The sequence below is a fragment of the Haematobia irritans genome, chromosome 5 (genome assembly GCF_050003625.1).
Source record: "Haematobia irritans isolate KBUSLIRL chromosome 5, ASM5000362v1, whole genome shotgun sequence".
Classification (NCBI taxonomy): domain Eukaryota; kingdom Metazoa; phylum Arthropoda; class Insecta; order Diptera; family Muscidae; genus Haematobia; species Haematobia irritans.
Window position 1 is genome coordinate 127,265,945 of NC_134401.1, and position 24,006 is coordinate 127,289,950.

The following is a 24,006-nucleotide window of genomic DNA, read 5'->3' on the forward strand; positions in this document are numbered from 1 at the left end:
TATAAACCCCTTGGAAGAGCAAAATCCATTCGAGTCAGTTGAAATTTGGTACGTGATGGTAGTGTATGATATTTAACAACCATGCCAAAAGTGGTCCATATCAGTCCATAATTACATATAGCCCCCATATAAACTGATCCGGAGATTTGGTTTTGGAGCCTCTTGGAGGAGCAAATTTCATCCGAGTCAGTTGAAATTTGGTACATTGTGCTAGTATATGACCGTTAACAACAATGCCTATCTAGGTCCATATCGGTATATAGTTATATATAGCCCTCAGATAAATCGATCCCCAATCACATAAAAATTTGTCCATATCAAGTTCATAATTGTATATAGCCCCCATATAATCCACTCCCGTAATTTAATTCTGCACCGAAAAAAAGTTAACTGTTTTATAGGAAGAATAAACTAATTCGTACGAAAATTGAACTAAATTTTGCAACACCTTTTGAGATTTCCCCAAAGCGTTGTTAAAACCCGGAAAATTTAATGCACTGTTGTACTTTTTCACAACAGTTCACGAAATTACACCCTCTAATAGAAGAAAGTATTAACTAAATGTCAAGAAGAAAATCATTGGCGCCATATCATGACCATTTTAACCATACAGTAGTTCATTCTTACTATTTTTGGGAATCGTACGAAAATTTTCATTTGCTTTAGTTCCTATTGAACTTATGTGTACGGTCATCGAACTTTATACTCACATTTAGTTCATAAAATATTTGAGACATACTTAAAAAAACGAAAATTTCATTGGGAAAATTTCGCAAAAAGTAATAAAATTTAACTACTAACAAATGATTTTTTACAATAAAAATAAATTAAATTAGGCGTTAATTTAACTTCGAAAAAAAATTTTTGTGTGGCTTTCTAAGTACCGTGCAAAAGTCCATATCGATTTTTAATTATTTGTAGACTTACCTATACATACCTTTTTTGTCTAATATATACCACGTATGGACTAACTCACAATTTAGAAAACGATGTTAAGAAGTTTTAAGATGCCACAACCCAAGTAATTTGATTGTGAATGACAGTCTTTCGTAGAACTTTCTACGCAATCCATGCTGGAGGGTTCATAAGATTCGGCCTGGCCGAACATACGGCCTTATATACTTTTTTTCTTCTAGAATTCGTAGAAGTTTGTAGGGAATGCATTTATGAAGAAAGATAATTGCACACGCACGCTCTACCCAGCAAAGAAAAAATCATCGAAATCGGTTCAAAATTGCGAAGTTTACAGCTAAAACAAAATTTCATATACCCGAGGTGCCCACTTTCAACGCCTACAGGTCAGCCCGTAGACCCACTAGGGATCCACAAATTTGCAAACTTATGTTAATATATTTATCCGTTCAAAAGTTGCAGAATTATTCCAAAAAAAGCGATTTGGAACAACTGTGCAACTGTAACTCCCTTCAAAAAATTTCAGATCAAAATCCCACAGACCCCCTTGAGGAACTTTTTTTTCTTGTTAGTTTTTATTCCATAGAAGATATAACATTACTTCTCCATTTTATTCTAACATTCGCTCTCATACGGTGAAAATAAAAAGCACAACTTTTAGAGCGGTTATAAAAAAAAAGAACGAACTGTTCATACATAAAATATGAACTTTGAATGATGTGTGTGTATGTGTGTAAGTGCTGTTGGTCCAGCAATCATTGCCTCTGACAAAGCCTGCTCTTTGCTTCTTATCAATCTTCGTTTATATCTTCTGTGCTCTCCATATATTTGACCTTTTATTGACTGAATTATTTTACGATACCATTATAATATTTTTTAGTGTTTTTTCGTCTCGCCTCTCTCTCTCTTTCGTTTTGGTTGTTGTTGTTGTTCCAAACCACCATTGCTCCTGTCGCGCTTTTTGGTCCTTTAAGGATGGTTGGGGGAATTGGTCGATCACTGTTATGGTTGAACTCTTGGATTGGTGTTGATTTGGGTTTGATTTGATTGTTTGAAGTGGATTGGTTGAGGTTACGCTTGATGGACGAAAATAAAGACCACGTCAATGTTACTGACAATGATGCTTATTCTGTTTATTGCTATTGGCAGCGTCTTGGAATGGAGCTTCACGATTTGTTATGGGCCATTTTAGTGCTTGTACGTGTGTTTGTGTTTGTGTATATTTCTGAGTTTAGAATTTAAAATCCTCCAAGGAAGAAATATGATTTTAACGAATCCACAATTCGAATGACATAAATTCCATTATTGTGTAGCGTAAATATTAAATTTCTCAAAGGTATACAATTCTGTAAAGATAACAAACAAGAAAAGAAAGAGTTATCATTAATCCCAAAATTCATAAAACATACAAAAGGTTTATTTATGGTTAGCAACAAGTTGGACATAACAAGAGGACAGTTTAGAATATTAAATGGGAGGGAAAAAAGACAGATTTATTATAAACAATACTTTGATGTAGATTTTTCAACATTTCTAAGGCTCAGAAATGGAATATCCAGAAGAAAATTCTGCATTTCCGTTAGGAAAAAAAATTGTATATTATATTTGTTATAAACGTTGACGTCTTTTATGGGACATAAAAACAATTTAAAAATATTCTAGTAATGTGGCTGATATGTATTGCAATCAGCTTCAGGTTGCTATTATTTCTAAACTGCTCGCACTGAAAAAAAATATTGTCGTGAGGTCAAAGATTTCATGTCTTTAAAATACGAATACAAATTTTGCTTAGCATAGAAGACGCATTTCTCTAAAATAAAGTTATTTTCCTTGTCCAAAAGTCGATAAACTTTTCAATGAAGTCGTATTGTCCTTATAATTAAGTGATTTGACTTAAAAATGGGTATCTTAACATGAAAGAAAAAATTTATAGGCTAAGGTCAACTTGACTTTAATAATTCAGAAAAATTCTTTAAATTTAATGAAATTGTCTTTAAATTTGTTGCTTCCTAGAAGCAAGTACACAAAACCTAAATTTAAAAGAGAATTGTGTCTTAAAAGTATCCTTACTTGTATTTTCCGCTTCTTTGGCTCGGAATCAATACCAAATTTTTTAAAGTAAAGACAAAATCTTTGGAACCGAGTAGGCTTTTTTTTCAGTACGTCTGACACACGGTGGTTCCAAATCTCTTTTTTAAAAATAATTCTGCAACTTTCGAATAGACAAAGATATCAACATATTTATTTCTTTGTGTAAAAGCTGAGGTATTTTCCTCTAAGTTTGCAAGTTTATTGGTCACAAGTGGGTCCAAAGTCTGTCATGTAGGCGTTGAAAGTTGGTCACCTCGTGTGTATGAAATTTTGTGTTAGCTACCAAATCCGCAATTATGAACCGATGCCCATGATGTTTTCTTTTCTGGATAGAACTTGTAGACTTCTACAAAAACGACTTGCCTGTGTGAATATCTCTAACAGTTTGCGATATATGCGCTGAAAAAAAAGCATGCCCGGTTCCAAAGATTTTGTCTTTACTTTAACAATTTTGGTATTGATTCCAAGCCAAAGAAGCGGAGAATACAAGTAAGGATACTTTTAAGACACAATTTTCTTTTAAATTTGGTTTTTGTGTTCTTGCTTCTAGGAAGCAAATTTTAATTTTTCATTTTTTCGGCTTTGTTTCTTCATATGCTATCAAAGGCCTTTAAAAACGAGTTAACGACAACTTTATTTTCCAAATTCAGACTCGACTTCCAGTACATTTATGCTATGTTTCAAGTAAAAACGGCTTTAAAATAAAATATTGAAAAACAGGTCCTATATTTCAACGATTTTTATACCCTGCGCCACACTGTGGAACAGGGTATTATAAGTTAGTGCATATGTTTGTAACACCCAGAAGGAGACGAGATAGACACAGGGTGTCTTTGGCAATAATGCTCAGGGCGGGTCCCTGAGTCGATATGACCATGTCCGTCTGTCTGTCAACACATTTTTGTGATCAAAGTCTAGGTCGCAATTTAAGTCCAATCTCCTTCAAATTTGGCACATGTTCCTAATTTGGGTCAGAATAGAACCCTATTGATTTTGGAAGAAATCGGTTCAGTGTTAGATATAGCTCCCATATATATCTTTCGCCCGATATATACTAATATGGTCCTAGAAGCCAGAGTTTTGGCCCAATTGAAATTTTGCGCTAGGAGTACAATTAGTAGTGCAGTTAAGTGTGCAAAATTTGATTGAAATCGGTTCAGATTTAGATATAGCTCCCATATCTATCTTTCGCCCGATATGGACTAATATGGTTCTAATAGCCAGAGTTTTGGCCCAATTTTGAAATTTTGCACAGGGAGTAGAATTAGCATTGTAGCTATACGTGCCAAATTTGGTTGAAATCGGTTCAGATTTAGATATAGCTCCCATATATATGTTTTTCTGCTTTCGACAAAAATGGTCAAAATACCAACATTTTCCTTGTAAAATCGCCACTGCTTAGTCGAAAAGTTGTAAAAATGACTCTAATTTTCTTAAACTTCTAATACATATATGTCGAGCGATAAATCATAAATTAACTTTTGCGAAGTTTCCTTAAAATTGCTTCATAGTTAAATGTTTCCCATATTTATACCCTGCGCCACACTGTGGAACAGGGTATTATAAGTTAGTGCATATGTTTGTAACACCCAGAAGGAGGCGAGATAGACACATAGTGTTTTTGGCAATAATGCTCAGGGTGGGTCCCTGAGTCGATATAACCATGTCCGTCTGTCCGTCTGTCCGTCCGTCCGTCTGTCTGTGAACACATTTTTGTGATCAAAGTCTAGGTCGCAATTTAAGTCCAATCGACTTCAAATTTGGCACATGTTCCCAATTTGGGGCAGAATAGAACCCTATTGATTTTGGAAGAAATCGGTTCAGATTTAGATATAGCTCCCATATATATCTTTCGCCCGATATGCACTAATATGGACCAAGCAGCCAGAGTTTTATACCGATTTGCTTGAAATTTTGCATAAGGAGTACAATTAGTAGTATAGTCATGTGTGCCAAATTTGATTGAAATCGGTTCAGATTTAGATATAGCTTCTATATATATTTTTCGCCCGATATGGACTTATATGGCCCCAGAAGCCAGAGTTTTGGCCCAATTTGGTTGAAATTTTGCACTAGGAGTACAATTAGTAATATAGTCATGTGTGCCAAATTTGATTGAAATCGGTTCAGATTTAGATATAGCTCCCATATATATATTTCGCCCGATATGGACTAATATGGTCCTAGAAGCAGGAGTTTTGGTCCAATTTGGTTCAAATTTTGCACAAGGAGTACAATTCGTAGTATAGGCATGTGTGCCAAATTTGATTGAAATCGGTGCAGATTTAGATATAGCTCCCATATATATGTTTTTCTGATTTCGACAAAAATGGTCAAAATATCAACATTTTCCTTCTTAAATCGCCACTGCTTAGACGAAAAGTTGTAAAAATGACTCAAATTTTCCTCAACTTCTAATACATATATATCGAGCGATAAATCATAAATAAACTTTTGCGAAGTTTCATTAAAATTGCTTCAGATTTAAATGTTTCCCATATTTTTTTACTAAAATTGTGTTCCACCCTAGTGCATTAGCCAACTTAAATTTTGAGTCTATAGATTTTGTAAAAGTCTATAAAAAATTCTGTCCAAATCGAGTGATATATAAATGTATGTATTTGGGACAAACCTTTATAAATAGCACCCAACACATTTGACGAATGTGATATGGTATCGAAAATTTAGATCTACAAAGTGGTGCAGGGTATAATAAGGTCGGCCCCGCCCGACTTTAGACTTTCCTTACTTGTTTTTTACTAACATTGTGTTCCACCCTAGGGCATTAGCCGACTTAAATTTTGAGTCTATAGAATTTGTAGAAGTCTATCAAATTCTGTCCAGATCGATTGATATTTAAATGTATGTATTTGGGACAAACCTTTATATATAGCCCCCAACATATTTGACGGATGTGATATGGTATCGAAAATTTAGATCTACAAAGTGGTGCAGGGTATAATATAGTCGGCCCCGCCCGACTTTAGACTTTTCTTACTTGTTATACTTTACCGATTGCTAAGCCGATTTCCACAACACCTCATATGTCCACTTACCTACTGTAAAAGGTTTCAACATCCTATTTGTAGACAGCTAAGAAATAGATTAAATTGCAAAACATTACGTTTTTTTGTAACATATGTCCCCACATTGGGAATTTTTTATAGGAATTTTGGGAATGGTATATTCAACATTATTTCTTAAAATAACTTTTCAAAAAATGTTCATTATTTTTCTTATTTTTCCATCACATAGGAAACAATTCCTTCCAAATACCTTTCCAACAATATGTTATATTTAGACCGTCGCTTAGTAAAATGAACCAAAAATTTGCACTACATCGCACTAACTCTGGTGAAATAGTGCATTTCTGTACGTATATATGGGGACTATACTCGTAGCTAAATCGGAACCTATTTCAAACAATTTTGGCACACTTAACACTACTCTTTGTGCAAAATTTGAATTAAATCAAGGTATAAAATCCAAGCTTATGGCACCAGAAGAAGCGCATATCGGGGGTGAGATATATATGGGAGCTATATCTAAATCTACACCGATTTCAACTATATTCTGTACGCGTAGTTAGAATTTAATTCTAATACCTTTGCAAAATTTCAAGTAAATCGGAGTGAAACTTTGGTCTCCGGTGTTCACATGTGTCTAAGTCGGGTATAAGATATACATGGAAACTATATCTAAATCAGAATTGATTTCCACCAAATTTAGCTACAATGGTTTGCTTGTCCGCCTTGCATACCAAAGGTCGTGGGTTCAACCCCAGTTTAGACTGGACACCAAAAAGGTTTTTCATGGGTTTCTGAGTGTTTCAAAGCTTCTCTAAATGATTTCACTGCAATGTGGAACGCCGGATTTGGCTATAAAAAGTAGGTCACTTGTCATTGACCTAACATAGAATCGGGCAGCACTCAGTGATAAGAAAGAAAGTCACCACTATGGTATCAAAGTGGACTGAATAGACTGAGTGAGTTTGAAATATCGTGCAGCTACTATACCACTACGATACCTTACCTAACTTTTGTACTCCAAAAAGTACAATTAGTAATATATGTTACGTGTGCTAAATTTAGTGGAAATCGATTCAGAATTAGCTATAGCTTTCAAATATATATATTTCGTCCGATTTAGACACATATGACCACCGGATACCAAATTTTCACTCTACGCCTTACTTCTATAATGCGTAGGATTTTGTAAGGAATGCAGTTAAGTTGTGCTAAGAAAATGACGAATTCGCATTTTAAGAACATGAAATATTTTTTCTCACGACAATATTTTTTGAGATTAGTCTGATTTACGGACAGACGAACATCATTCCTCATAATTTTCCTAAAGTAACAAAATGTTATACTGCTTAGTATAAAAATATTTCCATAACTTCGCCCTAACTTTCGGACTTTGACCCATATTTAATTGTTTATAAATTGGTTTGCAATGCTTGCAATTTATAATATTATACGTCAGTTTCTTATTAACTTCCAGTAGTGATTGCTTTAAAAAAGAAAGTTACGAATACATAAGGTTTTTATTTTGAACGAATTACTCATGACCTTTCATGAATTTGTAATAGCAAGCTGCCTACTAAATAATAAGTTTTGTACAAAATATATAAATTACAAAATTGGTTTCAAGACATAAAACTACCAAGAAAAATTTCAAAATTATATTGAATTGAATTAAAAAGAAAGGACCACTATTTGGTGTATTAAAAATTTCAATCACGTTTTCTGTGCAAATTATTGCCTCCAATAAAGTAAGAGGCATTTTTACCTTTTTTCGGACTATGTTCGATATGCTACGAATGTTTGTATAACTTTGGTTTTTTTTATTTATTCCAGGTTTTTTCCAATTACTTTTTTTTTTTTTTTTTGAAAGAACACAAAAGCCCAAAGTTTCAAAGATGAAGCATAGAGAGAAAAAATAATAATTTCTATTATCCTATTGTCGTTCACTGCGTTTTTCTCGCTTTATGCTGGTGGGGTAATAGCCAAATGGGTTTTTATGTTATAGACGGATCCGAGACAAAAAGGAAACAAGTCTAAAGATTTATTTTCGATTGGTTATAATCGAATTGAAAATACACTTTCTTTAATAATAGGGTATAACTTTGATGGTCAAAACGTATCCTTCGTCGAGGGTTTTGTTACTATGTAGCCAAAATTCCGCTATAAATATTTCTGCAATCAATTTCTACGATATCTTGGGATAATCGCAATCGCAAATTAAAGAATTTTAATTTGGTAATTTCTATACCCAGTACCATGATGATACCGAAGATACCAGAGGCAAACATGAGCACTGTGCAAGATATCGAACACGTAGTGGAGAGGATTACTAAGGCTTTCAACATCTCACTGAAAGCTGCATGCCCTAGAGGGAAGCCAAGGGGGAAAAATCGACCACCATGGTGGTCTACGGAGTTAAGTAATATCAGGAAATCCCGCAGGAAGCTCTTTAACAAAGCAGAGTCCACCAGAACTCCTGAAGATTGGGACGCTTACAAGAAGAATCTCAGAGTATACAAGCGAGAACTGAAAAAGGCTCAGCATAACTCTTGGAATGATTACTGCAGCAGTATTGAGAATACCTCAGGGGCTTCCAGACTACGGAAGGTACTAGCAACTACGAACTCCGCTCCAGGTTTCATTAAAACATCTGAGAGCAATTGGACAACGTCCAGTGAAGAGACTCTGGAGGTACTATTGGACACACATTTTCCTGGAAATCAGACGGTTGAACCATGTTCTGGCGGTGCCACAGTGGCTCAGCGGTCGTTTCCTATTGAGGAAATTGTATCGGAAGCTAGAATAAAATGGGCATTAAATACCTTTGGACCGTTCAAATCCCTCGTACCTGATGGAATTACTCCGGCGGAGTTATAAGCAGTGACTGACAGAATTATCCCCTGGTTGTCGGCGATATATATAGGATGTATCAACTTAGCATATATTCCAGGAAAGTGGAGGGAAACAAAAGTCGTTTTCATACCTAAAGCGGGAAAAGCCTCTCACTCGAGTGCGAAGGATTTACGACCAATCAGCTTATCTTCATTCCTACTTAAGACTCTGGAGAGGATGATAGATATTTATCTTAGAACTAGCGTCGATTCAAGTTTGCTCTCGAAACGACAGCAAGCATACTCGAAGTGCAGGTCTACTGAGACCGCATTAGATGAACTAGTCAGCTTTATTGAAAGCTCACTTTCAGTCAATGAATACACAATCGTGGCGTTTCTTGACATCGAAGGGGCATTCAATAACGTCCATCCGAGCTCGATATTAAATGGACTGACAACTCTGAATGTTGATCCAGGTATACCTAGGCTGTTAGACGAACTTCTAATGAAGAGACGTATTTCAGCCACACTAGGACAAGCAAACATGCAAAGGTATGTGAACAGAGGCACTCCCCAAGGAGGAATTCTATCACCTCTTCGTCGGAATGTTGTTATAAACAACCTTCTGGTTTCCCTAGAAAAAGAAAAGATAAAAGTGGTGGCATACGCAGATGATGAGGCGCTAGCAGTCAGGGGAAATTCCTATCGACAATCAGAGATATTATACAGAGAGCTCTCCGGATGACCGAGAAATGGGCGGAAGATAATAGTCTTGGGGTAAATCTTGCACAGACAGAACTAGTCATGTACTGCAAAGATCGCAAAACTCCCACGGTTAGGCCCATTTCCTTAGGGCGTATTTAAATTCCCTTTGGTGAGTGTGCAAAATACCTTGGCGTTATTTTGGACAGGAAGCTGAACATTAAGCTTAATATTGAAGAAAGGGTGTGGAAAGCAAATAGGCAATAGGAAAAAAGTGGGGACTAAAACCAAAAATTGTGCGTTGGCTATACACGGCAGTGGTTAGACCTATAATGCTATATGGTGTTGTAGTCTGGTGGCCGGCACTTCACCAGCCGACAAGTTTAGACAAAGTTCAGCGTATGGCGTGATTGTGTATCTCAGGCGCATTCAGCAAAACAGGAACAAATTCCCTTAATGTCATGCTGCATCTATTGCCTTTAGACATTTTGGCCAAACAGTCAGCTGCAACAACGGCTGTGCGGTTGCGCGAGCTATCGCTGCTAATGCCAGATGTGCCTAACGTAGTGGATTATACTTTGGTGAGACCACTTTTCGACAAAAAGTTTGAAACTCTAATTCCCAACAGTGAGGCGTGGTGCACACAGGCCCCGGGGAATAAACGATATATAGATTTCTACACTGATGGCTCAAAATTGGGTGGACAAGTGGGTTTCGGAGATCTGGAACTTCGAATAGCGAAAAGATTACCTAATCACTATAGTGTTTTTCAGGCTGAAATATTAGCAATAAGAGAGGTGGCGATTTGGCTGAGAAGTAATGTGCCAAAATATGTTATCATTAATGTAAAACATACACAGGCAGTCAACCTGCAATAAAATCCTTGGTCTCTGTGTTCCTTAACTCGAAAACAGCAATCGACTGCCGCAAATCTCTCAATGAGATGGCTGATCAGCACAATATTCACCTAATATGGGTGCCTAGCCATAGGAACATACCGGGGAACTGCGAAGCGGATGAGTTGGCAAGGCTAGGGACTACCTTACATATTCCAGGGGAACTAGAATCTGTTGGTATGCCCCTGGCTACCTGTAAGCTCATACTGCGTGAGAAGGCTGTTATGATATCAAATATTCGATGAGAGAATTGCAAGGGTTTAACGACACCAACCAAATATGGCCCCATTTTAACTTTAACCGCACACTAGTTACGCTAGTGTTTTCGAGACGTCAGATATCACTCCTGATATCTGCTATCCAGTACCACTCTCTGGAACAGGGTATTATAAGTTAGTGCATATGTATGCAACATTCAGTAGGAGACGGCAATAATGCTCAGGGCCTCCACTTGTGCATATCTTGTGATGTCAGCCTATCCGTGAATATATTTTTGTAATCAATATCTGCTGCAGATTTTGTATAAGGAGTATCATTGATAGTGGTGTGGTATATGTGATAAAAATTGGTTCAGATTTAGATATAGCTCCCATATATATCTTACTGCCAATTTACTTTCATATGACTACGGAGGACAGTTTGACTGAGATATATGTGAAATTTTAATATGGAATAGAAGTGACATTCTAGATATGTATGCCAAATTTGGTGGAAATCAGTTTTGATATAGACATAGCTCCCACGAAAAATGCGTCGCCAAAGACGTAGTGAAAATGTTCTTTTTGGATCTGGAATCTGGATATTTGTAGGGTCGCTTGTAGCACTTGGATTCAGTTTGTTACACTTTCATGTAATTCGAATAATTTGGTTATAATATTGGTTTTATGATTTCATAAATAAAGCTTGGATTTGAATAGTACTTAAAACTTAGTCTACGATATGGTAGACGCAGGTTGAAGGTAGTGTTACAGAATGAGATAGATGTAAATTAAGTATATTTTCGGAGAAATGAAATAAAATAAAATAAAATGAAATAAAATAAAATAAAAAAATAGTATCCTAAAATGAGTTTTTGCCAGGATCCGAACCTGGGCGTGTGTGACCATAGTCGAAGGTGTTGTCCACTGGGCTATCGAAAGCTTGAAGGACGACTTGACTATTTTCATAGTGATTCCCTCTATTGATAACGCTAGAATTGCTAGCTTGATTTATTGATCGCGTTTCTTGAATATGTTTTTCTTTTTTTTTGGGTTTGTGGGTGTTCATGCCATTTTCGAAATAGCAGGAATTTTCCAACATTTTTTTGTGGAAAAATCCAGCCTACTAACGCTGGCTTTCCATTGCGTTCTCTTGCTATAAATAGGAGTTCTTTTGCCCAAATTCTCAGTTTATCTCGTCAATTGTTCAATTTGAAATCGGACAGCGCAGCGAACATTTAAACTTTTTGTATCCTGAACTAAGAATTTGTCTTTTCATTTTTGTAAGTATGAAAATAAAAGAATTGACTGTGCTTTGTTCTTTGGATTGAAAAAATGTTATTAATTAGGACGAGATAAATTGGATTTGGACGAAATTTCTTCTATTTGTGGACATTCCTTGGTTTTTGGATTTTTCCCAGAGGATATTCGGTGGCATTTCTCCTGTATTTTGGCCTCCAATAGTCATTTCACCCGCCTGTGATTTGGGCCAGGACAAAATTATCCTGATTTTACCGGGTTTACCATTTTTCCATACCAGGAGCGCAGGAAAACCATAAGCTCTTTTATTTCGCTAAAAGGTAATATACATGTATTGGTTTCGTCCCATCCAAGCATCGGTGCTTATTTTTGGAAACCTTGTTTGTGTTTTAGGCATCCTATTTTTTGAATTTTCCTTGGGCATATCCGACTTGGAAGCACTCTGCATGGGTACGGGCAACCCTCAGCGAAAAACCCGCAACATTTTCCGAATTGACCCCTATATGATCTTTATTATTTTCTCCTGAGGATACCATAGATTTATTGGCTGGTCCAGTTCGAACCACGAATATTGTGGAGTGATTGTGTGAAAAGAAAAGTGTTCGCTACAGTTTTTATAGTTTTTTTGCTGTCCGGTTTAAAGTAAAACAAAGACATTAAAATTGAATTGAATCCGGAAAGTTTTTAGTTTAAAAGTAGTTATTTTAATTTCTTTTAGTTAAAGTTTTGTAAATATGCAGATATCGTGTTTTTAAATCGTTTCGGTTTCGTATGTATGTGAGTGAAAATCGGTCGTAAATTAATTAGTTAAGATCAACCAAAAACCACAAAGACAATTAAATACAATTATATTTCAACATTTACGACACCAACAACACCAATATAAATAAAATTCAAAAATTTAGTGATTTACCGGATATCCTATGAAGGATCCTTCATCGTTGGAACCAATAAGTAGTAAGTCATTTATTTCCTTTTCCTATACATATTCCCGGCATTACCAACCATCAAAACACTGGTTTTAGTTTTGCATCAAAAATCATTATTTTGCAAAGTCACCAAGAAGGGGAATTTTCTCCTAATATTGATGTTTGGTGTGTAGGTGAATATCTTTTTACATGTAACCACGATCAAAAGTCACCCCAATGCTGACATAGTTAGTTTGCCAAATAACAAAAAATCCTTCGATAGCCCAGTGAGAGCACTCACGACTTCCAACCATAAGGTTGGGGGATCGAGCCCGCTTTCGATCATTTAATTTTTTTTTTATATTTTCAATTTCCTTATTTTTAATTTCCTCTTGGTTTTATTTTTTTTATTATTGTTCCTTTTTTAATTAATAAAATTAATACTTTTTTTTATTTATATAAAATCAAATAATATTTATTATTGACTTTTATGATGGTGTGGTGAATATATATTTTAGTGTAATTAAAAACAGTATTTGCCACTCATTATAATTGTGCATTGGGCCAACCACCCATAAGTCATTAGTTAGTCTAGTGGTAAGACTCGCGGCTTGCAATCGTGAGGTCGTAGGTTCGAGCCCGGTTTGGGTGATGTGATTTTTTTTTCTTTTGTGCAAAGTAACGCATTTTTATCTTATTAAAAATTGTTTTATATGATTTTTAAACTAAAAATAGCAGTGATTGTTATAAGATCTCGATAATGGTGACAAAGTTTTGATTTTGATTATATGTAAAGTGTATCTTGTATTGTTGTTGTTGTATGGACGTATAAAGACACACTATCGAATCCCGGCTCAGTTGAGTGAAAATTAATTTTCTTTAATTTTCGGATTTTCTCGTTTTTTTATGATTCGAAAATTTAAAAGAACGCGTATCTTGAAAATTGAGATTCAATATCTTGATCCTAAGCCCTAGTGTGAGAGAGGGTTGTGCTATCGAATCCTATCGGGTTGGAGAAAAAAAATAATTTTATATTTTGCTTAAATTTGATTTTTTCGTTTTTTTTATTATTTTAAATTTCGGAAAACCTAAAAATTAGTAAAAGTAAAAGTTAAAAATTAATTTAAATCTGGTTTTGGTTTAATTTACTTTTTTTCGTTATTAAATATTATTTCAGTTTATCTTTGAATATTATTGAATTTTTCGCGGTACAAATATATTTAACCACTCATATACATATACATATTTATATATATACCATGATATCCGAACTGGATATGTTCTTTTTCAGCTATTTCGTTTCTGTAATTACTCGTGAAATAACCGATCTCTGCATATCAATAGTGTATTATTCTTTTTTTATTTGCTTTGCATTTGCATTTTTTTTGGGATAAAATAGAATATTAGGAATATATTGATTAGTGTTAAGGAAATTTTGTATTGGTATAATTCAGTAATTTTTTTTTTACAAATTTTCTTTTCGTATTAAATGCTTTTGGATTATTTCGAAATATTAATTGAATTCCTTTGCAAGTTGCCTTGATTTTAAGATGAAATGTTTTCTTTGAATTATACGGTTGAATAAATAATTATGGAGCACTAAATATATATTTTTTGATTTCCTAACTGGGAGATGGGTTGAAGGTTGTTTGGGACCATGTATAAATTCATTGCATACGGCTCATGGTCAAGGTTGGGAGGGGTAATATCAGATGTCAACATCCACACATCTGCTTAGCATCGAGTTTTCTTAATTTTTCCCGATTCTTTCTATCCTATCCATCTTATTTTATCGCACGCATATTTTAAGTAATAGTTATTCTGTGTTTTTTTTGGCACATACTGAACCTGGTAGTTAAGTTTGAACCCCACCGATAGCCGACGAGCAGAGGCCGGATACCAGATGCGTGCCACTACATATTGGTTCAGAGCAGACTTGCCACAATTAGGAATTCCTAGAACGTTGTATGCTACATATTTGTTCGAAAAAGTTGGTTGTAAATGATTGTGTTGCAAATAAAATTTATTAGTCTGTCCATTCAAAAGTGGTGGATAAAAGTCGTATATGTGAATTAAATGGTGCGAGGGAATATTTACAAATGCAACAAATAAAATTAAAAAGTTAGTATGGATCAACCCCATATTGGAGTAAATGAGAATAAACCTGCCATATTAAACTTTTCATGGAAGTAGGACATAGTGTATTTTAAACAAGTATATACAGCAGTAAGTTCGGCCGGCTGAATCTTAAATACCCACCATCATGAATCAAATATTATATTTTCCATTCAAAATTTCAGGGGGTTTGATGACAGATTAAGCAGAGCAGTTCAACCAGTACACTTCCCGAAGATAAATTTAAAGATTTTACCTATGAAGACTATATCAAATTCTGGATTTATAAGAACCATTATTGTTTGAGTTTTAGAGGAATCATTAACATATCTTGTAAGTGTGCAAGAAAATTATACAATAACGTCTTCATTTGAAATCTTAAATCTGTAGAATTTCACCCGATATTTCACATTGAGTTTCAAGCAATTTTCATGATCAGTGCGCCTTCTATATTCTCAAGAAGTGAAATCGGTCTATATGGAGGACCTACGCGTTGTTGTGAGCCTAATATACCAGAATATTTAAAATTTCAGGTAAATCGGATAAAAACTACGGTTTCTAGAAACCCAAGGAGTTAAATCGGGATATCGGTCTATATCGGGGTTATACCAAATCATGGGCCGAAACTCACCATTTTTGGCACACCCCTTTATGGTCCGAAAATACCTCTAGATTTCCATTTTCATTTAAAGTGGATAAAAACTACGGTTTCTAAAAGTCAAAGACCCCAAATCCGGAGGTCGATTTATATGGGGATTATACCAAAACATGGACCGATACTCACCATTTTTGGCACACCTCTTTATGGTTCGAAAATATCTCTAGGTTTCCAATTTCAGGCAAATTGGATAAAACTGCGGATTCTAGAAGCCCAATAATTAAAATCGGGTAATCGGTCTATATGGGGACTACACCAAAAAATGAACCGATACTCACCATTTTCGGCACTCCTCTTTATGGTCCCAAAATACCTCTAGATTTCCAATTTCAGGCAAATTAGATAAAAACTACGGTTTCTTTATGCCCTAGACCCCAAATCGGGAAGTCGGTTTATATGGGAACTATATCAAAACCTGGACCGATATAGCCCATCTTCGAACTTGACCTGCCTGCAGACAAAAGAGTTTGGCAAAATGTCAGCAAGATTGCATCATTGTTGAAGACTGTAGCGCGATTACAACAGACGGACATGCTTATATCGTCTTAGAATTTCTCCCTGATCAAGAATATATATGCTTTATATAGTCGGAAATCGATATTTCGATGTGTTACAAACGCAATGACAAACTTCCCAGCAAAAAAGCGTCACCAAAAAAGTAATGAAAATGGATCCGGAAGTGGTGCGAAATTGACGCAGAAGCGATGAATTTAACATGGGCTTGTCATATTCCTCCATTTCAACAGCCGTTGCACTGAATTTGCATTACTTCTTTAGGTGTGATCCGAATTCAATATTTTGGATGTAACATAAATTAAAAGTTCTGTGATATTTTGGCAAATAAATAATTTATATAATTTTTTTATAATTTTTAATGGATTCTAACCCTTATCGGAAACGTTTGACCTCAAATATTTTCACAAATGCACAATTTTTCAGTTTGAATTTAGCTTTTCTCTGATTTGTAACATTTTATGAATTCTTATTCTGTTTTTAACATATTTGAAACAAAAAAATAAATAAAATTGCCCATTAAAAATATGAAAAAGCCAAGATATAAAAAATTGAATAAAAAAAACTTCCTGGGTAGTTAAAATAAAGAACATCATTGGGAGTGCATCTTCTGGAAATGCTTTTAAAGTTGCGTCTTTGGAAGAACTTCCAAATTTTCTTGCTGGGTTATTATACCACCGTCACCATTCCATGGTGGTGGGTATAAAAAGATCCCATTAAAATAAAATTAAAAACATGGTTTTAACAAAATACAAAACAAGTACAAATCTAATCATAAAAAAAAAAAAAATTCTTTGGACTTACAAACTAGTAAACCAACCAAATACACCACTTTTATTTTAAGTAATTATATTAGCCAAAAAATACAAGAAAACACCACCACCTCTATAGCAAAGGTAAAAAAGTTTTATATTAAAAAAAATTCTTTGTGCCATAGAGCACGTACAATTCCTGTTTTCACAATATATCCTTTGAAACAGACTTCGACCATACTTGTTTTTATACGATACCTACCTCTTTGATCAGCTTTTGTTTTCCCTTATAGCCAAAGGATTGGCTTTCATTGTTTGCAGAATTTAATATTTGGACCAAACATCACAAAAAACAAAAAGGAATAAAGATTTAAAATAACGAATTTAGTCCAACCAGTTGTGTTTTAAAATTGAAGTGTTTTGCAAACAACAAAGGCGAAATTAAGGCGGTTTGGGGGAGAAATTCAAACAATCCAAAAAGGAGTCATAGCACATAAAAACGAAGAATAAAAAACTCACCTGCATATTGTTTAGTATTTTGGAAAACTCCGGACTTCCAATAGTATCGACAAGTTTTGAGAACTGTTCATTGGATTCGAGTTTATCAAAAAATGTTGCTAGTATTTGATCCTGTGGCAAAATATCCAGGATACTATCAACTAATCCATGTAAGCCGTTAAGCTGCTCTTTTATCGTTGTTGTTTCTGTGTCCATAGCAGCGTGTATTGCAGCTGTCGTAGTTGTTGGCACAAATGCGGATTCCTCCACTTCAACTGGCGATGATGATGATGATGGCTCATGTGTTCGAATTTCAATATTTGAGGGAAATGATGTTATTGCATCCACTAATGTTATCGCCGTTGTTGCCACTTCATTTTGTTTTAGTCCATATTCAATATCTAAATAATAGAATAGAATTCATTGAATTATTTTTATTTTTACATGTTTCACCTTTTGTTGGCATTTTTTGTTCATAGCCTTTTGGAATGCTCAATATTTTTCTATTGGTTATATACTTTTGTAATGAAAATGTATATCACTCGCAGTGAAATATATTCTATGGGAATTTTCGCATTCAACCTTTTCATTTTATAATTTTTTTATTCGGAAAAAAGTATCAAAAAGCTAAACAAAAGAACTGGGAAAAAACTAAAAAAATATACCATATCAAATCACATATTAAGCCCTATTTTCATGAGGCTTCGTTAGAGCAAGGTTAGCTAACCTTTTAATTTACCTTTAAATTATGTTCCATGTATACAAGTCTCTCTATAATCTCGTATGACAGTTAAAAACTTAATATCCGAAATTTTTTCAGTTAATTTTAAACAGCGCAACAAATAATATTGTTAGCTTAATGTGTAAAGATGCTAAGTCAACATTTTACAAAAAAATGGATTAAGATGCAGATCGACAGATAAATCAATAAAACATGGTTTACCATAAAAAAATATACATGAAATATCTGTTTTTATTTCTGTTTGGTAATGATGTGTAAAAGTGCTAAGTCAGCACCTGTTAAAATACACGTGCAAAATCAAAAATCTCCTGTAAAATTTCAAAAATTTGACTTAGCACTTTTACACATTAAGCTAACGATATCCTTAAATTACTGTTTGCTAACTGACAGTCAACTCTTACCTGAGCTATATGAAAATTGCCGTAAATGGTTTAATTGATATATCGAATTTGAAGTAAAACAAATTGTACATATGTAAATTAAAATAGTCTGTAAGGTTATTTGTAACCATAGACATAAGAATTCAATAAAAAAAGGAATATTTCAAGAGAGATTTGTACTTTAAACAATTTCAATTTAAATATGCCTGGGACATACACTAATAGAAAAATTGACGATCCAAAATCGTGAGCGGATGGTAAAGAAATATAACATGAGACCAAAACGGAATGTTCAAGGTTTCGTCCACGGATGTAAACGATTTGATTAACGTTCGTTTTCCTTTGGCAAGGAAAAGTCTTAAAATAATCGTATGACGTTGTTAGGCAATTCTGTCGATGGTAAAATGTTTTCTAAATTTTATATAAAAATTTACAATAAAATATATATATACGGCCGTAAGTTCGGACAGGCCGATTCTTAAGTACCCTCCACCATGGATTGCGTAGAAACTTCTACTACAGACTGTCATTCACAATCGAATTACTTGAGTTGTGTTAATACTTGCCGATAGCAAGGTATCTTAAAACATTTTAACTAGAGTTCTGCATCGAATAACTTTTTACTACATGTATGCAATTCGCTGTCGAATATAGTACATACACTGTCTTTTTCTCAGAGCGCAAGTAGTGAAGTGGATCGGATGAAATTTGCTTCTCTTTGAGGCTCCGCACGTCAAATGTGGATATCGGTTTATATGGGGGCTATATATAATTATGGACCGTTGTGGACCAATTTTTGCATGGTTGTTAAAGACCATATACAAAAGCTCCGCAAACCATATCTTGGGATCGGTTTATATGGGGCTATATATAATTATGGATTGATGTGGACAAATTTGTGCATGGTTGTTATAGAACATATACCAACACCATGTACAAAATTTCAGCCAGATCGGATGAAATATGCTTCCGCAAGGGACTCCACAAGCCAAATCTGTGGGTCCGTATATATGGGGGCTATACGTAAAAGTGAACCGATATGTTCCATTTGCAATACTACCCGACCTACATCAATAACAAATACTTGTGCTAAGTTTCAAGTCGATAGCTTGTTTCGTTCGGAATTTAGCGTGATTTCAACAATCGAACGGACGGACATGCTTAGATCGACTCCGAATTTCACCACGAACCAGAATATATATACTTTACTTTACGATTTGGACCAAGTTTGGCATGGCTGTTACCGGCCATATACTAGCACAATGTACCAAATTTCAACCGAAACGGATGAATTTTGCTCCTCCAAGAGGCTCCGGAGGTCAAATTTGGTGATCGGACAATATGGGGACTCTATATAGGTTAGGTTAGGTTAGATGGCAGCCCGATGTATCAGGCTCACTTAGACTATTCAGTCCATTGAACATTTCTCTTATCACTGAGTTCTGCCCGATTCCATCTTAAGCTTAATGACCAGGGGCCCTCCATTTTATAGCCGAGTCCAAACGGCGTTCCAAATTGCAGTGAAACCACTTAGAGAAGCTTTGAAATGTCACCGGCATTACTGAGGTGGGATAATCCACCGCTGAAAAACTTTTTGGTGTTCGGTCGAAGCAGGAATCGAACCCACGACCTTATTTATGCAAGGCGGGCATGCTAACCATTGCACCACGGTGGACTCTATATAATTATAGACCGACATGGATACATTGTTGTTAGATACCATATACTAACACCAAGTATCAAATTTCAACCGTTTGGGGGGATCGGTTTATATGGGGGCTATATATATTTATGGACCGATATGGACTAATTTTTGCATGGTTGTTAAACATCATATACTAACACCACGTACCAAATTTCAACCGGATCGGATGAAATTTCCTCCTCCAAGAGGCTCCGGTGTTCGGAAGTTAGCGTGATTTCCATAGACCGACGGACAGCCGGACAGAAGGACGGACGGATATAGCTAGATCGAATCAGAATTTCACCACGACCCAGAATATATACACTTTATGGAGTCTTAGACCAATATTTCGATGTGTTCCAAAAGGAATGACATGTTAATAATCATATGGTGGAGGGTATAAAAAATCCGGTACATAAGCTTCGGCCTGGCCGAACTTACGGCCGTATTTACTTGTTTTTTTCGGGAATTTCGTTTCTCTGAAAATTCGTACCTTCGGAAAGTATTTTTTCTTTGTGTGCACTTGTTGGAATCAATCATAGATAACAGTAGCATATCAATCATCATTCGAAAATGCACTGTCCAAGTCCTAGTTTGCTGATGTTTCCATGGACATCTAGACTGATTTTCTGCTTCCGCAATTTGTTGCAATTGAGCTAAATTTCGCCCCTAGATAAAATTAAGTCTATGGCTTCAATTTCATGGAATGGAATATGGATGTTAATGAAGCTTTCTATTTGACAAACAATCCAATTACAATATTGTTAACATGATAAGATTTTCACGATGGAATTATTTTGTCCTAATTACAGCAAGCCTCATGAACCATCCATTTGGACAAATGACACCCCTCCGCACTATTAATTACTCTAGGCGTCATTTTAATACTCACCATTTGTCTCCAAAGCCGAACGCGACCCATCTGCGGTATTAAGTGGTATTTCACCTTTTCCAGTTGTTTCCGTTGTGGCATTTTCCACACTCGTCGTTGTCATATTCGTGAGGGCGGTTACAAAACGGACCAAATCTAAACCGCTGCTATTTAAATAACGTAAAAATGCTGACATTTCCGGTATGGTAATGATGTGATGCTTTAACTTAATGAAATCTTGACTGGCCATGAATGACTGGGCACGTTGGACTTCCGGATCGTTACGATAGTAATGGGCGACAATAGCTTTGACTTTGGCCAATGGTATTAGGGCTAGAAAATCGCTTAAATCGAGGGGTGTAACCGGGGCCATCGTCGTAGACGTCACCATCGTTGCCATCATCCTCGGTGTCGTTCTACTGACCTCTTCATTATTGTCCGGTTGTAATTGAATTTCATGCCGTAGCCATGCCGCATTAGCCTCCTCCAAATCGGTGTTTTTGAAAAGGGGCAAATGGAGATCCGATGCTGTTGATGATGCAAATGTTGGATGTGTTAATGATGCATCAGAATGTTCATCAGATGTGCTGCTACTACCACTATCCCCACCATCGGCACTCAGATGATGATGAATTTCAAATAAATGTCCATGTCGAGGCTCCAATGGGCTCTTGGGTGTTGGTAGCCGGGCAACATACTGATGTTGGTTAATTGGTCGTTTGTCCAGAAAAATCAAATCATCAACATTTTCCGATGCTTCACTATCGGGAGCCTCCCACACTCCCAAGTTGCCAATGCCAGATACCAGAGATCCATCGCTAGACTGATGCATTGGATGATGATGATGTTGCTGTTGTTGTTGTTGAGCCTCCTTCTGATTGTTGTGTTGGTCCTGTAGCATCCGTTCCACGGCTATTATAAATTCACTATCATCATCATTGTTGTTACTCTGATTGCTACCACTATCCACGTTGGCCCGATTAAATTCACTATTGTTGCTGGTATCTCCATTGGAACTTGCTATAGCCGCGTTACCACTGCTGTTGGTTCTTGCAGTCGGGCCATCTATAATGGTAGTGCCACCACCACCTCCACCACTAGAGAGCTCAGTATCTGCATTATGTGGAAACATTGTAATCATTTGACAGCAGCAACTCAATAACAGCACACTAATTGCATAAAACAATTTTCGATTTTCCACCATTTTGATTTTTCTATTTCGATAATTTTTATTTGTTTCTATTCTTCAGAAATTTGAATTTTATTTAATTCTTTGTTTTTTTTTGTGTTTTGTTGGTTTTTATTTTTACCACTTTGTGGCTTACGGTTATAAAATGGTTATTGCATAGAAATTCTGTGATAAGTACAAAGCACCAATATTCTGCTTGATTTCAAGGTCAATAAGAAATTTAATTCAAACTGCGGATAGCACTTTATTCCATTATTTAAGTTGAAATTGAGAAAATTCACAAAAAAAAAACAAGTACGAAAAATTGTTCGGGGTCTACTATACAACCAATTTCACTTATTATTTTATATTAAGGCGATTTTCGCAAATATAGCATGGTCTTAATCTTTCTCTATCTCTTAAATTTTGGCAAGTTCATATACCAGCAAAAAAGCAAAATTGACGCAGAAGTAATGAATTTAACATGGGCTTATCCGATGTTCACCATTTCAGCAGCTTTGAACTGATTTTGCATTACTTCTTAAGGTATGATCGGAATTCAGTGTTTTGGATGTATATAAAAAAATTGATATATTGCAAAATAAATAATATTTATAATTTTGTTATGACGCTTGTCTGAAGTGCTTGATCCGAAATATTTTCAAAAATTCGCAATTTTTCTAGAATGGATTTATCAATTTTTTCGACAAAATTTAAATAATTTGCACCATTTTATTAATTCTTACTCTTTTTATACCCTCCACTATAGGATGGGGGATATATTAACTTTGTCATTTGGTTTGTGACACATCGAAATAGTGCTCTAAGACCCCATAAAGTATATATATTCTGGGTCCTGGTGAAATTCTGAGTCGATCTAAGCATGTCCGTCCGTCTGTCCGTCTGTTGAAATCACGCTAACTTCCAAACGAAACAAGCTATCGACTTGAAACTTGGCAGAAGACCCTTTGACTGGAGAAGTAGGATTTTTGTCCTGCTTTTTTTAACAGATCGACTACATCGGGTAGGGTACAAAGACCTAAGGCTACATTTTGCGAATTGAATGCCGAATTCAATAAAGGGCAGTATTTCTTCACCAAGGAAAGAAAACATTGGTTATCATTATGATAACGCTTCGAGTTACACCTCTTTGCATGGGATGAAATTAGATCCCCAATTATTTCAAATATTCAAATGTGACTCGATGAACTGAAACATTATTGAATTAAATGGGAAACTAATTTCGGAATACGTGCTGCTCAATATGTCCACCAATCGTTAACGATATCATTTCCTCTAAGAAAATTTAATGCTCCACCAGAAACGGTCATACCACTGTTATTGCTTTAAAATTTTCTAAAATCTTCGGAAATTTTTTGAACCCAAATTTTGTTAGCACCTCTATTCACAAAATATTTGTTTGTGGTTTTTGTATTTTCTCAATTTCAATTTACATATAGTGAAATAACTGACATTTTTACGAACTCATCTTAGAGCTATAATTCCCGAATATCGTGTGTTTAGTTCGAAGTTTGTGTCTGTACTAAAAATGACAATGTACTTTCATTGTTCAATCAATTGGTGGCACACAAAAGAAATCTCTGGCTTTAAATGATCATCATCATTTAAGTCGTAATGCGTTTTCTGGTGTCGCCTTGCCTCGCAAAGAATATGAGTAAGAAGAAGAAGAAAACTAATGTTCGTATTGAAATACTTGGAACTGCCCATAACTATGGTGATAATGTCGCCTCTAATTCAATTATCACAATCATGATGATCAGGTTGTCGCTCTGAGCCTCTCA

General features: G+C 35.4%; 1 protein-coding gene across 4 annotated transcripts; it reads right to left on the reverse strand.

The window, feature by feature from the left end:
- Positions 1–1,721: 1,721 nt before the first annotated feature.
- Positions 1,722–23,743, reverse strand: LOC142240491 (uncharacterized). Of its 4 annotated transcripts, none has more exons than XM_075312192.1 (4): positions 23,678–23,743; positions 21,058–22,390; positions 17,381–17,760; positions 1,722–2,258 (listed from the first exon to the last, which is right to left on the reverse strand). In XM_075312192.1, the coding sequence occupies exons 2-4, from the start codon at positions 22,238–22,240 to the stop codon at positions 2,151–2,153; spliced, it is 1,671 nt and encodes a 556-aa protein (XP_075168307.1). In that variant the 5' UTR covers positions 22,241–22,390; positions 23,678–23,743; the 3' UTR covers positions 1,722–2,150. The 4 variants fall into 4 exon arrangements, with proteins under 4 accessions (XP_075168307.1, XP_075168304.1, XP_075168305.1 ...); XM_075312189.1 differs by having other exon boundaries at positions 21,058–22,417; positions 23,678–23,739; XM_075312190.1 differs by having other exon boundaries at positions 21,058–22,455; positions 23,678–23,729.
- Between the last annotated feature and the right edge of the window lie 263 nt (positions 23,744–24,006).

What these genes read in the sequence shown, in the direction of transcription:
- LOC142240491 (XM_075312192.1), bottom strand. Translation starts at nt 22,240, where the DNA reads ATGGTGGAAAATCGAAAATTGTTTTATGCAATTAGTGTGCTGTTATTG. An exon ending in TTCGGCTTTGGAGACAAATG is followed by an intron (nt 17,761 to 21,057) that starts GTGAGTATTAAA and finishes TCTATTATTTAG; the next exon opens with ATATTGAATATGGACTAAAA. An exon ending in AAATACTAAACAATATGCAG is followed by an intron (nt 2,259 to 17,380) that starts GTGAGTTTTTTA and finishes TTATCTTTACAG; the next exon opens with AATTGTATACCTTTGAGAAA.